This window comes from Vidua chalybeata, chromosome 1 (assembly GCF_026979565.1).
Source record: "Vidua chalybeata isolate OUT-0048 chromosome 1, bVidCha1 merged haplotype, whole genome shotgun sequence".
Lineage (NCBI taxonomy): Eukaryota > Metazoa > Chordata > Aves > Passeriformes > Viduidae > Vidua > Vidua chalybeata.
In genome coordinates this window covers 152,720,057-152,733,107 of record NC_071530.1, presented here as the reverse complement: position 1 = coordinate 152,733,107, position 13,051 = coordinate 152,720,057, and the positions used below count along the sequence as shown (strand labels likewise).

Genomic DNA, 13,051 nt, shown 5'->3' with positions numbered 1-13,051 from the left:
GAACTCAAACCCAACCAAACTCATCTGAACGCAACCCAAACCCAACCAAACCCAACGAGTTCATCCAAACACAACCAAATTCATCTGAACTCAACTCAAGCCCAACCAAACTCAAGGAAATTTAACAATACCCACCTGAAGTCACCCAAACCCACCCAAACCCAACTAAACTCAACTCAAACCCAACTGAGATCGACCAAACCCAACCGAAATGAACTGGACTCAGCCAAAACCACCTAAAGCTCACCCAAACCAAACCAAATCAAACCCAACTATGGCCAACCAAACCCAACTAAACCACACCAAATCTAACCAAACTCAATCAAACCAAACTATAGTCAGCCAAACCCAATTACGGTCAACCAAACCCAACCCAAACTCAACCAAACCCAAATATGGTCAACCTAACCCAACTATGGTCAACCAAACCAAATGAAACCCCACCAAAGCCATTCAAACTCACCATTTTTGAACCAAACTCAAGCAAACCCAACAAAAACCATCCAAACCCAACTAAACTCAACCAAACCCAACCCAAACTGAACCAAACCCAACTATGGTCAACCAAACCCAATGAAACCCGACCAAAGCCACTCAAACTCACCATTTTTAAACCAAACTCAACCAAACCCAACCAAATCTAACTAAACCCAACCCAAACTCAACCAAACCCAACTATGGTCAACCAAACCCAATGAAACCCAACCAAAGCCACTCAAACTCACCATTTTTAAACCAAACCCAACAAAAACCATCCAAACCCAACTGAACCCAACTAAACTCAACCAAACCCAACCCAAACTCAACCAAAGCCAACTATGGTCAACCAAACCAAATGAAACCCAACCAAAGCCACTCAAACTCACCATTTTTAAACCAAACCCAACGAAAACCATCCAAACCCAACTGAACCCAACTAAACTCAACCAAACCCAACCCAAACTCAACCAAACCGAACTATGGTCAACCAAACCCAACTATGGTCAACCAAACCCAATGAAACCCAACCAAAGCCACTCAAACTCACCAATTTTGAACCAAACTCAACCAAACCCAACCAAATCTAACTAAACTCAACCAAAACTCAACCAAACCCAACTATGGTCAACCAAACCCAATGAAACCCAACCAAAGCCACTCAAACTCACCATTTTTGAACCAAACCCAACGAAAACCATCCAAACCCAACTGAACCCAACTAAACTCAACCAAACCCAACCCAAACTCAACCAAACCCAACCCAAACTCAACCAAACCCAACCCAAACTCAACCAAACCCAAATATGGTCAACCAAACCCAACTATGGTCAACCAAACCCAATGAAACCCAACCAAAGCCACTCAAACTCACCATTTCTGAACCAAACCCAACCCAAACTCAACCAAACCCAACCCAAACTCAACCAAACACAACTAAACCCAACCAAACCCAATGAAACCCCAACCAAAGCCACTCAAAGTCACCATTTTTGAACCAAACCCAACGAAAACCACCCAAAGCCATCCAAACCCATCCAACCCCAACCCAAACGTTCCGAAACTCATCCCACCCCGCCCCGGGCCGTGTCCGTACCCAGGAATCCCAGCTGGCTGCCGTCCACCATGAAGTCCACGCTGTAGACCTCCAGCGGCTTGGCGTCCTGCGGGGACACCCCTGTCACCGTCACCGCCCCAGCGCCGGGGGTGGCACCTGGGCACCCCCCTGAGACCCCCCAGGTGATCCCCGAGTGTCCCCCAGACCCTTGGGCGAGACCTCAGAGGTTCCTGAGAGCCCCGAGAGTCCTCCAAGAGTCCCCAGGACCCTCAGGTGTCCCTCAGGTGTCCCCAGGTGCCCCTCAGGTATTCCCCAGGTGCCCCTCAGGTGTCCCTCAGGTGTCCCTCAGGTGTCCCCAGGACCCTCAGGTGTCCTCAGGTGTCCCCAGGACCCTCAGGTGTCCCCAGGTGTCCCCAGGTGTTCCCCAGGACCCTCAGGTGTCCCCCAGGGGTCCAACCCTTGGATGTCCCCCAAGATCACCAGGTGTCCTCCAGGACCCTCAGGTGTCACCTGAGACCCTCAGGTGTCCCCCAGAACCCCCAAATGTCCCACAGGTCCCTCAGGTGTCCCTGGAGATGTCCCCAGGTCCCTCAGGTGTCCCCAGGTCCCTCAGGTGTCCCTGGAGATGTCCCCAGGTCCCTCAGGTGTCCCCAGGTCCCTCAGGTGTCCCTGGAGATGTCCCCAGGTCCCTCAGGTGTCCCCAGGTCCCTCAGGTGTCCCCAGGTCCCTCAGGTGTCCCTGGAGATGTCCCCAGGTCCCTCAGGTGTCCCCAGGTCCCTCAGATGACCCCCAGGTCCCTCAGGTGTCCCTGGAGATGTCCCCAGGTCCCTCAGATGTCCCCAGGTCCCTCAGGTGTCCCCAGGTCCCTCAGGTGTCCCCAGGTCCCTCAGGTGTCCCTGGAGATGTCCCCAGGTCCCTCAGGTGTCCCCCAGGTCCCTCAGGTGTCCCTGGAGATGTCCCCAGGTCCCTCAGGTGTCCCCAGGTCCCTCAGGTGTCCCCAGGTCCCTCAGGTGTCCCTGGAGATGTCCCCAGGTCCCTCAGGTGTCCCCCAGGTGTCCCCAGGTCCCTCAGATGACCCCCAGGTCCCTCAGGTGTCCCCCAGGTGTCCCCAGGTCCCTTGGGCACCCTCCGAGACCCCTGAGCTCCCACCCAACCCCCCCCGGTGACCCCTGGGTGTCCCCTCCCTGTCCCTCGTGGCCCCCCGTGGGAGTTTGGTGGCCCTGTGGGGGTTTGGTAGCCCCAGGGTAGATTTGGGGGCCCCAGGATGGATTTGCTGGCCTCATGGCTGGTTTGGTGGCCCTGTGAGGGGGTTTGGTGGCCCTGTGGGGGTTTGGTGGCCCTGAAGGCAGTTTGGTGGCCCCATGACGGTTTGGTGGCCCTGTGGGGGTTTGGTGGCCCTGTGAGGGGGTTTGGTGGCCCCATGGCATTTTGGTGGCCCTGTGGGGGTTTGGTGGCCCTGTGAGGGGGTTTGGTGGCCCTGTGAGGGGGTTTGGTGGCCCTGTGGGGGTTTGGTGGCCCTGAAGGCAGTTTGGTGGCCCCATGACGGTTTGGTGGCCCTGTGAGGGGGTTTGGTGGCCCTGTGAGGGGGTTTGGTGGCCCTGTGGGGGTTTGGTGGCCCTGAAGGCAGTTTGGTGGCCCCATGACGGTTTGGTGGCCCTGTGAGGGGGTTTGGTGGCCCCATGGCATTTTGGTGGCCCTGTGGGGGTTTGGTGGCCCTGTGAGGGGGTTTGGTGGCCCTATGGGTGTTTGGTGGCTCTGTGGAGGTTTGGTAGCCTCATGGCTGGTTTGGTGGCCCTATAGAAAGTCTGGTGGCCCCGAGGGTGGTTTGGTGGCCCTGGGTAGCTTTGGTGGCCCCGTGGGTGGTTTGGTGGCCCTGGGTAGGCTTGGTGGCCCTGTGGCTGGTTTGGTGGCTCTGTGGCTGGTTTGGTGGCCCTGGGTAGCTTAGGTAGCCTCATGGCTGGTTTGGTGGCCCTATGGAAAGTCTGGTGGCCCCAAGGGTGGTTTGGTGGCCCTGGGTAGCTTTAGTAGCCTCATGGCTGGTTTGGTGGCCCTGTGGGGGTTTGGTGGCCCTGTGAGAGAGTTTGGTGGCTCTCTGGAGGTTTGGTAGCCTCATGGCTGGTTTGGTGGCCCTATGGAAAGTCTGGTGGCCCCGAGGGTGGTTTGGTGGCCCTGGGTAGCTTTGGTAGCCTCATGGCTGGTTTGGTGGCCCTGTGGGGATTTGGTGGCCCTGTGGGTGGTTTGGTGGCCCTGGGTAGGTTTGGTGGCCCTGTGGGTGGTTTGGTAGCCTCATGGCTGGTTTGGTGGCCCTGTGGGAGTTTGGTGGCCCTGTGGGTGGTTTGGTGGCCCCGCAGGTGGTTTGGTGGCCCTGTGGGGGTTTGGTGGCCCTGTGGGTGGTTTGGTGGCCCTGTGGGTGGTTTGGTGGCCCTGTGGGGGTTTGGTGGCCCTGTGGGTGGTTTGGTAGCCTCATGGCTGGTTTGGTGGCCCTGTGGGAGTTTGGTGGCCCTGTGGGGGTTTGGTGGCTGTATGGGGGTTTGGTGGCCCCGCGGGTGGTTTGGTGGCCCCGCGGGTGGTTTGGTGGCCCTGGGTAGGTTTGGTGGCCCTGGGGGGGTTTGGTGGCCCCGCGGGTGGTTTGGTGGCCCCGCGGGTGGTTTGGTGGCCCGGTGGCTCACGCGGCTGACGAGGGACAGGGTCTTGCTCTCCTCCTGGTAGCGCAGCAGCGAGATGCTCTTCATGAGGTCGGCGGCCAGGATGAAGCTCTTGACGCTGATCATCTGGTGGATGTAGAGCTGCGTGTCGATGAAGGCCATGCCCGTCAGCTCGTTGTCCTTGAGGCTCCACAGGAAGATCTGAGGGGACACCCCGAGGTCACCGTGGAGCTCCTCCACCCCGTGGTGGCCATCAACACCTCCCTGGTGGCCCCTCAGGTCACTGGCCCAAACCCCAGGGATGTTGAGTGGCCACCATCATCATCCCACTGTCCTTGAGGCTCCACAGGAAGATCTGAGGGGACACCCCGAGGTCACCATGGAGCTCCTCCACCCCGTGGTGGCCTTTGACACCTTCTTGGTGGCCCCTCAGGTCACTGGCCCAAACCCAACTGATGCTGTGTGGCCACCAAGGTCAGCCCATTGTCCTTGAGGCTCCACAGGAAGATCTGAGGGGACACCCTGAGGTCACCGTGGAGCTCCTCCACCCCGTGGTGGCCATCAACACCTCCCTGGTGGCCCCTCAGGTCACTGGCCCAAACCCCAGGGACGTTGAGTGGCCACCAAGGTCAGCTCTTGGGCCTCACACACCACAGGAGGATCTGAGGGGATGCAGGGACGCCCCGAGGTCACTGTGGGCTCCCCCCAGGTGTGCCCAGGTGTGTATCCAGCTGTGCCCAGGTGTGTATCCAGGTGTGCCCAGGTGTACCCAGGTGTGCCCAGGTGTACCCAGGTGTGTACCCAGCTGTACCCAGGTGTGCCCAGGTGTACCTTCTGGCCGATGGCTGACACCAGGTAGCCGTGGCAGTGGCACAGGTGTGTGCCCAGGTGTGCCCAGGTGTGCCCAGGTGTACCCAGGTGTGTACCCAGGTGTACCCAGGTGTGCCCAGGTGTGCCCAGGTGTACCTTCTGGCCGATGGCTGACACCAGGTAGCCGTGGCAGTGGCACAGGTGTGTGCCCAGGTGTGCCCAGGTGTGCCCAGGTGTGCCCAGGTGTACCCAGGTGTGTACCCAGGTGTACCCAGGTGTGCCCAGGTGTGCCCAGGTGTACCTTTTGCCCGATGGCAGACACCAGGTAGCCGTGGCAGTGGCACAGGTGTGTGCCCAGGTGTGCCCAGGTGTGCCCAGGTGTGCCCAGGTGTGCCCAGGTGTGCCCAGGTGTCCCCAGGTGTGCCCAGGTGTGCCCAGGTGTGCCCAGGTGTGCCCAGGTGTACCTTTTGCCCGATGGCTGACACCAGGTAGCCGTGGCAGTGGCACAGGTGTGTGCCCAGGTGTGCCCAGGTGTACCCAGGTGTCCCCAGGTGTACCCAGGTGTGCCCAGGTGTGCCCAGGTGTACCTTTTGCCCGATGGCTGACACCAGGTAGCCGTGGCAGTGGCACAGGGCGGTCACGGGTCCCTTCTGCTCCTTCTCGTAGAGCACCTTGAACTTGTTCTTGGTGAGCGGCTGCCCCGGCTCCGGCACCACCTCGATCACGTCCAGGATCAGGATCTGCAGGTGAGGCACGGATGGGACAGGTGAGGCACCACACAACAGGTGAGGCACCCACAGAACAGGTGAGGCACCACAGAACAGGTGAGGCACCCAGACCCCCCCCAGCACCGCCTCGATCACGTCCAGGATCAGGATCTGCAGGTGAGGCACGGATGGGACAGGTGAGGCACGGATGGGACAGGTGAGGCACCCAGACCCCCCCAGCACTGCCTCGATCACGTCCAGGATCAGGATCTGCAGGTGAGGCACCCACAGAACAGGTGAGGCAAGGATGGGACAGGTGAGGCACGGATGGGACAGGTGAGGCACCACAGAACAGGTGAGGCACCACACAACAGGTGAGGCACCCAGACCCCCCCAGCACTGCCTCGATCACATCCAGGATCAGGATCTGCAGGTGAGGCACGGATGGGACAGGTGAGGCACGGATGGGACAGGTGAGGCACCCAGACCCCCCCAGCACTGCCTCGATCACGTCCAGGATCAGGATCTGCAGGTGAGGCACCCACAGAACAGGTGAGGCAAGGATGGGACAGGTGAGGCACGGATGGGACAGGTGAGGCACCACAGAACAGGTGAGGCACCACACAACAGGTGAGGCACAGATGGGACAGGTGAGGCACCCACAGAACAGGTGAGGCACCCAGACCCCCCCCAGCACCGCCTCGATCACGTCCAGGATCAGGATCTGCAGGTGAGGCACCCACAGAACAGGTGAGGCACCCACAGAAGAGGTGAGGCACGGATGGGACAGGTGAGGCAGAGGGAGATCAGGTGTGTGCTGGGACAGCCCCAGCTGAGGCAGGGATAGACCAGGTGAGGCAGGGATGGGACAGGTGAGGCAGGGATAGAACAGGTGAGGCAGGGATGGGACAGGTGAGGCAGGGATAGAACAGGTGAGGCAGAGATAGAACAGGTGAGGCAGGGGTGGAACAGGTGAGACAGGGATGGGACAGGTGAGGCAGGGATAGAACAGGTGAGGCAGGGATGGAACAGGTGAGACAGGGATGGGACAGGTAAGGCACGGATAAAACAGGTGAGGCAGGGATAGAACAGGTGAGGCAGGGATGGAACAGGTGTGGCACCCAGAGACCAGGTGTGTGCTGGGACAGCCCCAGCTGAGGCAGGGATAGACCAGGTGAGGCAGGGATGGGACAGGTGAGGCAGGGATAGAACAGGTGAGGCAGGGATGGAACAGGTGTGGCACCCAGAGACCAGGTGTGTGCTGGGACAGCCCCAGGTGACTCTTGGAGAGCCCAGGTGTGTTCTGCACCCCCCAGGTATGTCCTGGAGAGCCCAGGTGTGTCCTGGGACCCTCCAGGTGTCCCCTCAAAGCACCTTCAGAGCCCCACAGGTGTCCCACAGGTGTCCCAAAGGCATCCCCAGGGCTCTCAGAACACACCCCAGGTGTGCCCAGGTGTGTACCCTGCCCCGACAGGTGACCTCCTTGCCCTGCATCAGGCAGGTGTGCCCCACTGTCCCCCAGGTGCCCCAGGTGTGCCCAGGTGTGCCCAGGTGTGTACCCTGCCCCGACAGGTGACCTCCTCGCCCTGCATCAGGCAGGTGTGCCCAGGTGTGACCCCCAGGTGTGACCCCCAGGTGTGCCCCAGGTGTGCCCAGGTGTGACCCCCAGGTGTGCCCCAGGTGTGCCCAGGTGTGACCCCCAGGTGTGCCCAGGTGTGCCCAGGTGTGCCATACCCTGCCCCGACAGGTGACCTCCTCGCCCTGCATCAGGCAGGTGTGCCCAGGTGTGACCCCCAGGTGTGCCCCAGGTGTGACCCCCCAGGTGTGCCCCAGGTGTGCCATACCCTGCCCCGATAGGTGACCTCCTCGCCCTGCATCAGGCAGGTGTGACCCCCAGGTGTGCCCCAGGTGTGACCCCCAGGTGTGACCCCCAGGTGTGCCATACCCTGCCCCGACAGGTGACCTCCTCGCCCTGCATCAGGCAGGTGTGCCCAGGTGTGATCCCCAGGTGTGCCCAGGTGTGACCCCCAGGTGTGATCCCCAGGTGTGCCCAGGTGTGACCCCCAGGTGTGACCCAGGTGTGACCCCCCAGGTGTGCCCAGGTGCGCCATACCCTGCCCCGACAGGTGACCTCCTCGCCCTGCATCAGGCAGGTGTGACCCCCAGGTGTGCTCAGGTGTGCCCAGGTGTGCCCAGGTGCGCCATACCCTGCCCCGACAGGTGACCTCCTCGCCCTGCATCAGGCAGGTGCCCACGGCCACGTAGCCCTTGAGGCCCGACACCGTCTCCTCGGAGCGCAGCGACACCGTCTTCATGCAGGTGACGTGCTCCCACTCCTCCAGGGCGATCCTGCACAGGTGGGCACAGGTGGGCACAGGTGGGGTCAGGGTGGGGTCAGAGGAACACCCCAGGGGGACTCAGGTCACTCCATGCAGGTGACGTGTGCCCGCTCCTCCAGGGTGATCCTGCACAGGTGGGCACAGGTGAGGACAGGTGGGCACAGGTGAGCGCAGGTGGGCACAGGTGGGGTCAGGGTGGACACAGGTGGGGTCAGGGTGGGGTCAGAGGGGCACCCCGGGGGGCTCAGGTCACTCCATGCAGGTGACGTGTGCCCGCTCCTCCAGGGTGATCCTGCACAGGTGGGCACAGGTGGGCACAGGTGGGGTCAGGGTGGGCACAGGTGAGGACAGGTGGGCACAGGTGAGCACCCCAGGGGTCTCAGGTCACTCCATGCAGGTGACGTGCGCCCGCTCCTCCAGGGCGATCCTGCACAGGTGAGCCCAGACGGGGCCAGGTGAGCTCAGGTAGAGCCGAGTGAACCCAGGTGAGCTCAGGTGAACCCAGGTGAGCTCAGGTGAGCCCAGATGGGGCAGGTGAGCTCAGGTGAACCCAGGTGAGCTCAGGTGAGCCCAGGTAGAGCCAGGTGAGCCCAGGTGGGGCCAGGTGAGCTCAGGTGAGCTCAGGTGAGCCCAGGTGGGGCCAGGTGAGCTCAGGTGAGCCCAGGTGAGCTCAGGTGAGCTCAGGTGAGCCCAGGTAGAGCCGAGTGAACCCAGGTGAGCTCAGGTGAGCTCAGGTGAGCCCAGGTGAGCCCAGGTGGGGCCAGGTGAACCCAGGTGAGCCCAGGTGGGGTCAGGTGAGCTCAGGTGATGCCAGCGGGGGTCACACCTGGGCTGGGGCTCCCAGCTCACCTGGGGCTCTCACTCAAGGGTTTGGGATGGGCGGGGATTTGGGGTTCCTGATGGAGATTTTGGGGTTCCCAGTGGGAATTTTGGGGTTCCTGGTGGATTTTTTGAGGGTTCCTGATGGGATTTTTGGGGTTCCCAGTGGGAATTTTGGGGTTCCCAGTGGGAATTTTGGGGTTCCTGATGGAATTTTTGGGGTTCCTGGTGGATTTTTTGAGGGTTCCTGACGGAGATTTTGGTGTTCCTGACTTTTTTGGGTTCCCAGGGGGAATTTTGGGGTTCCTGATGGAATTTTTGGGGTTCCCGATGGGATTTTGGGGTTCCCAGGACATTTTGGGGTCCCACCTGGTGTTGGGGATGGCCTCCCAGCTGAGCCGGGATTTCGGGGTTCACCCCTGGGGTTTGGGGTTCCCACTGGGATTTTTGGGGTTCCAGCAGTATTTTTGGGGTTCCTGATGGAATTTTTTGGGTTCCCAACAGGATTTTGGGGTTCCCAGTGGGAATTTTGGGGTTCCTGATGGATTTTTGGGGTTCCCAGTTGGAATTCTCGGGTTCATTATTGTTTTTGGGGTTCCCAGTGGGAATTTTGGGGTTCCTGATGGAATTTTTGGGGTTCCTGGTGGATTTTTTGAGGGTTCCTGACGGAGATTTTGGTGTTCCTGACTTTTTTGGGTTCCCAGGGGGAATTTTGGGGTTCCTGATGGAATTTTTGGGGTTCCCGATGGGATTTTGGGGTTCCCAGGACATTTTGGGGTCCCACCTGGTGTTGGGGATGGCCTCCCAGCTGAGCCGGGATTTTGGGGTTCACCCCTGGGGTTTGGGGTTCCTGGTGGGATTTTGGGCTTCCAGTGATATTTTTGGGGTTCCTGATGGAATTTTTTGGGTTCCCAGTGGGAATTTTGGGGTTCCTGATGGATTTTTGGGGTTCCCAGGTGGAATTTTGGGGTTCATTATTGTTTTTGGGGGTTCCCAGTGGGAATTTTGGGGTTCCTGGTGGAATTTTTGGGGTTCCAGCAGTATTTTTGGGGTTCCTGATGAATTTTTTTTGGTTCACAACGGGATTTTGGGGTTCCCAGTGGGAATTTTGGGGTTCCTGATGGAATTTTTTGGGTTCCCAATGGGATTTTGGGGTTCCCAGTGGGAATTTTGGGGTTCCTGATGGATTTTTGGGGTTCCCAGTGGGAATTTTGGGGTTCCTGATGTTATTTTTGGGGTTCCCAGGAGGAATTTTTGGGGTTCCCAGGAGGAATTTTGGGGTTCGTGAAGGAATTTTTGGGGTTCCAGGTGGATTTTTGAGGGTTCCTGATGGGATTTTTGGGCTTCCCAGTGGGAAATTTGGGGTTCCTGATGGGATTTTTGGGGTTCCTGATGGAATTTTTGAGGGTTCCTGATGGAGATTTTGGTGTTCCTGACTTTTTTGGGTTCCCAGTGGTAATTTTGGGGTTCCTGATGGAATTTTTGAGGTTCCCAGGACATTTTGGGGGTTCCCAGGGACATTTTGGGGTTCCCAGGAGATTTTGGGGTCCCACCTGGTGTTGGGGATGGCCTCCCAGCTGACGGGCGAGATGAGCTGGATGCTGAAGGCCTCCTGCTGCGGGGGGACGTAGCGCTCGTCTGGGGACACGCAGGGGACAGCGGTCACCCGGGGACACTGGGATACTGGGATACTGGGAATACTGGGGATACTGGGATACTGGGGACACTGGGGATACTGGGGACACTGGGGATACTGGGGATACTGGGACTGGGGATACTGGGGACACTGGGGATACTGGGATACTGGGGATACTGGGAATACTGGGGATACTGGGACTGGGGATACTGGGGATACTGGGAATACTGGGGATACTGGGATACTGGGGACACTGGGGATACTGGGGACACTGGGAATACTGGGATACTGGGGATACTGGGGACACTGGGGATAATGGGGATACTGGGGACACTGGGGACATTGGGATTGGGGACATGGCACGGGGACAGCGGTCAGGGTGGGGACACTGGGACTGGGGACACTGGGGTTACTGGGGATATTGGGGATACTGGGAATACTGGGGACACTGGGGATACTGGGGGTACTGGGGATACTGGGGATACTGGGGACACTGGGGACACTGGGGATACTGGGGACACTGGGGATACTGGGATACTGGGGACACTGGGAATACTGGGGATACTGGGAATACTGGGATACTGGGGATACTGGGGACACTGGGGATACTGGGGACACTGGGGATACTGGGACTGGGGACACTGGGGACACTGGGGATACTGGGGGTACTGGGAACACTGGGGGTACTGGGAACACTGGGGGTACTGGGGACACTGGGGATACTGGGGACACTGGGGATACTGGGGACACTGGGGATAATGGGGATACTGGGGACATTGGGGATACTGGGGATACTGGGAATACTGGGGACACTGGGGATACTGGGGACACTGGGGACACTGGGGATACTGGGAATACTGGGGACATTGGGGATACTGGGGATACTGGGGATACTGGGGACACTGGGGATACTGGGGACACTGGGGACACTGGGACTGGGGATACTGGGGACACTGGGGATACTGGGGACACTGGGGACACTGGGACTGGGGATACTGGGGACACTGGGACTGGGGATACTGGGGACACTGGGGACACTGGGACTGGGGACATTGGGGACACTGGGACTGGGGACAGGGACTGGGGGCACACAGAGGGATTTGGGGGTGTCCTCAGGTGTCCCTAAGCTGCCCCGAGGTGCCCCCAGGTGTGTCCCCAGGTGCACTCAGTTGTATCCCCATGCGCCCCCAGCTGTGTCCAGATGTCCCCAGGCTGTCCCCAGGTGTCCCCAGGTGTCCCCAGGTGTGCCCAGGTGTCCCCAGGTGTACCCCAGGTATATCCCAGGTGCACCCAGGTGTACCCCAGATGTGTCCAGGTGTATCCCAGGTCTCCCCAGGTGTACCCAGGTGTGCCCAGGTGTACCCAGGTGTATCCCAGCTGTACCCCAGCTGTGTCCAGGTCTATCCCAGGTGTCCCCAGGTGTATCCCAGGTGCACCCAGGTATACCCCAGCTGTGTCCAGATGTCCCCAGGCTGCCCCCAGGTGTCCCCAGGTGTACCCCAGGTGTATCCCAGGTGTACCCCAGATGTGTCTAGGTCTATCCCATGTGTATCCCCAGGTGTGCCCAGGTGTCCCCAGGTGTACCCCAGGTATATCCCAGGTGCACCCAGGTGTACCCCAAGTGTGTCCAGGTCTATCCCAGGTGTCCCCAGGTGTATCCCAGGTGTATCCCAGGTGTCCCCAGGTGTACCCAGGTGTATCCCAGGTGCCCCCAGGTATACCCCAGGTGTATCCCAGGTGTGCCTAGGTGTGCTCCAGGTACCCGCAGATGTGCCCAGGTGTATCCCAGGTGTACCCAGGTGTGCCCAGGTGTGTCCCCAGGTGTGTCCCAGGTGTATCCCCAGGTGTGTCCCCAGGTGTGTCCCAGGTGTATCCCAGGTGTCCCCAGGTGTCCCCAGGTGTGCCCAGGTGTGCCCAGTTGTATCCCAGGTGTATCCCAGGTGCCCCCAGGTATACCCCAGGTGTGCCCAGATATACCCCAGGTATACCCCAGGTGTGCCCAGGTGCATCCCAGGTGTGCCCAGGTGTGTCCCAGGTGTGCCCAGGTGTTTCCAGGTGTGCCCACCTCTCTCGATGCTCTCGAACTCCTTCTCCTCTCCCGTCATGCGCGGGATGCGCGTGCAGGGGTGGGGGGAGCTGGTGGCCACCGCGTACACCTGGGGGGGAGGGGACACCTCAGAGACCCCCCCAGGACCCCCCAAAATCCCCCGGGACCCCCCAAAATCCCCTGGGACGACCCAAAATCCCCTGGGACCCCCCAAAATCCCCCGGGACTCCCCCAAAATCCTCCGGGAACCCCCCAAAATCCTCCGGGAACCCCCCCCGGGCCTCCCAGCATCACCTGGGACCCCCCCGAGACCACCCAAAATCCCCAACCAGGCACGTGTGGACTCTGTGTGCACCAGGTGAGTCCTGGGCGTGTCCCAGGTGTGCCCAGGTGTGTCCTGACCACACCCAGGTGTGCCCAGGTGTGTCCTGACCATACCCAGGTATGCCCAGGTATGTCCTGATCGTACCCAGGTGTATTCTGGCTGTGCCCAGGTGTGCCCTGGCTGGCTCCA

At 59.9% G+C, this 13,051-nt stretch overlaps 1 protein-coding gene across 1 annotated transcript in view; it reads right to left on the bottom strand.

Moving 5' to 3' along the window:
• The window catches only part of LOC128790051 (cleavage and polyadenylation specificity factor subunit 1-like), a 50,876-nt gene that overhangs the window by 10,710 nt on the left and 27,115 nt on the right, over positions 1 to 13,051 (bottom strand). Inside the window, exons 13-18 of the mRNA XM_053946530.1 lie at positions 12,556 to 12,646; positions 10,408 to 10,492; positions 7,904 to 8,045; positions 5,577 to 5,729; positions 4,204 to 4,380; positions 1,574 to 1,640 (exon numbers count right to left, since the gene is read on the bottom strand). Of these exons, the coding sequence (XP_053802505.1) occupies positions 1,574 to 1,640; positions 4,204 to 4,380; positions 5,577 to 5,729; positions 7,904 to 8,045; positions 10,408 to 10,492; positions 12,556 to 12,646 (715 nt within the window). The remainder of the gene's footprint in view (positions 1 to 1,573; positions 1,641 to 4,203; positions 4,381 to 5,576; positions 5,730 to 7,903; positions 8,046 to 10,407; positions 10,493 to 12,555; positions 12,647 to 13,051) is intronic.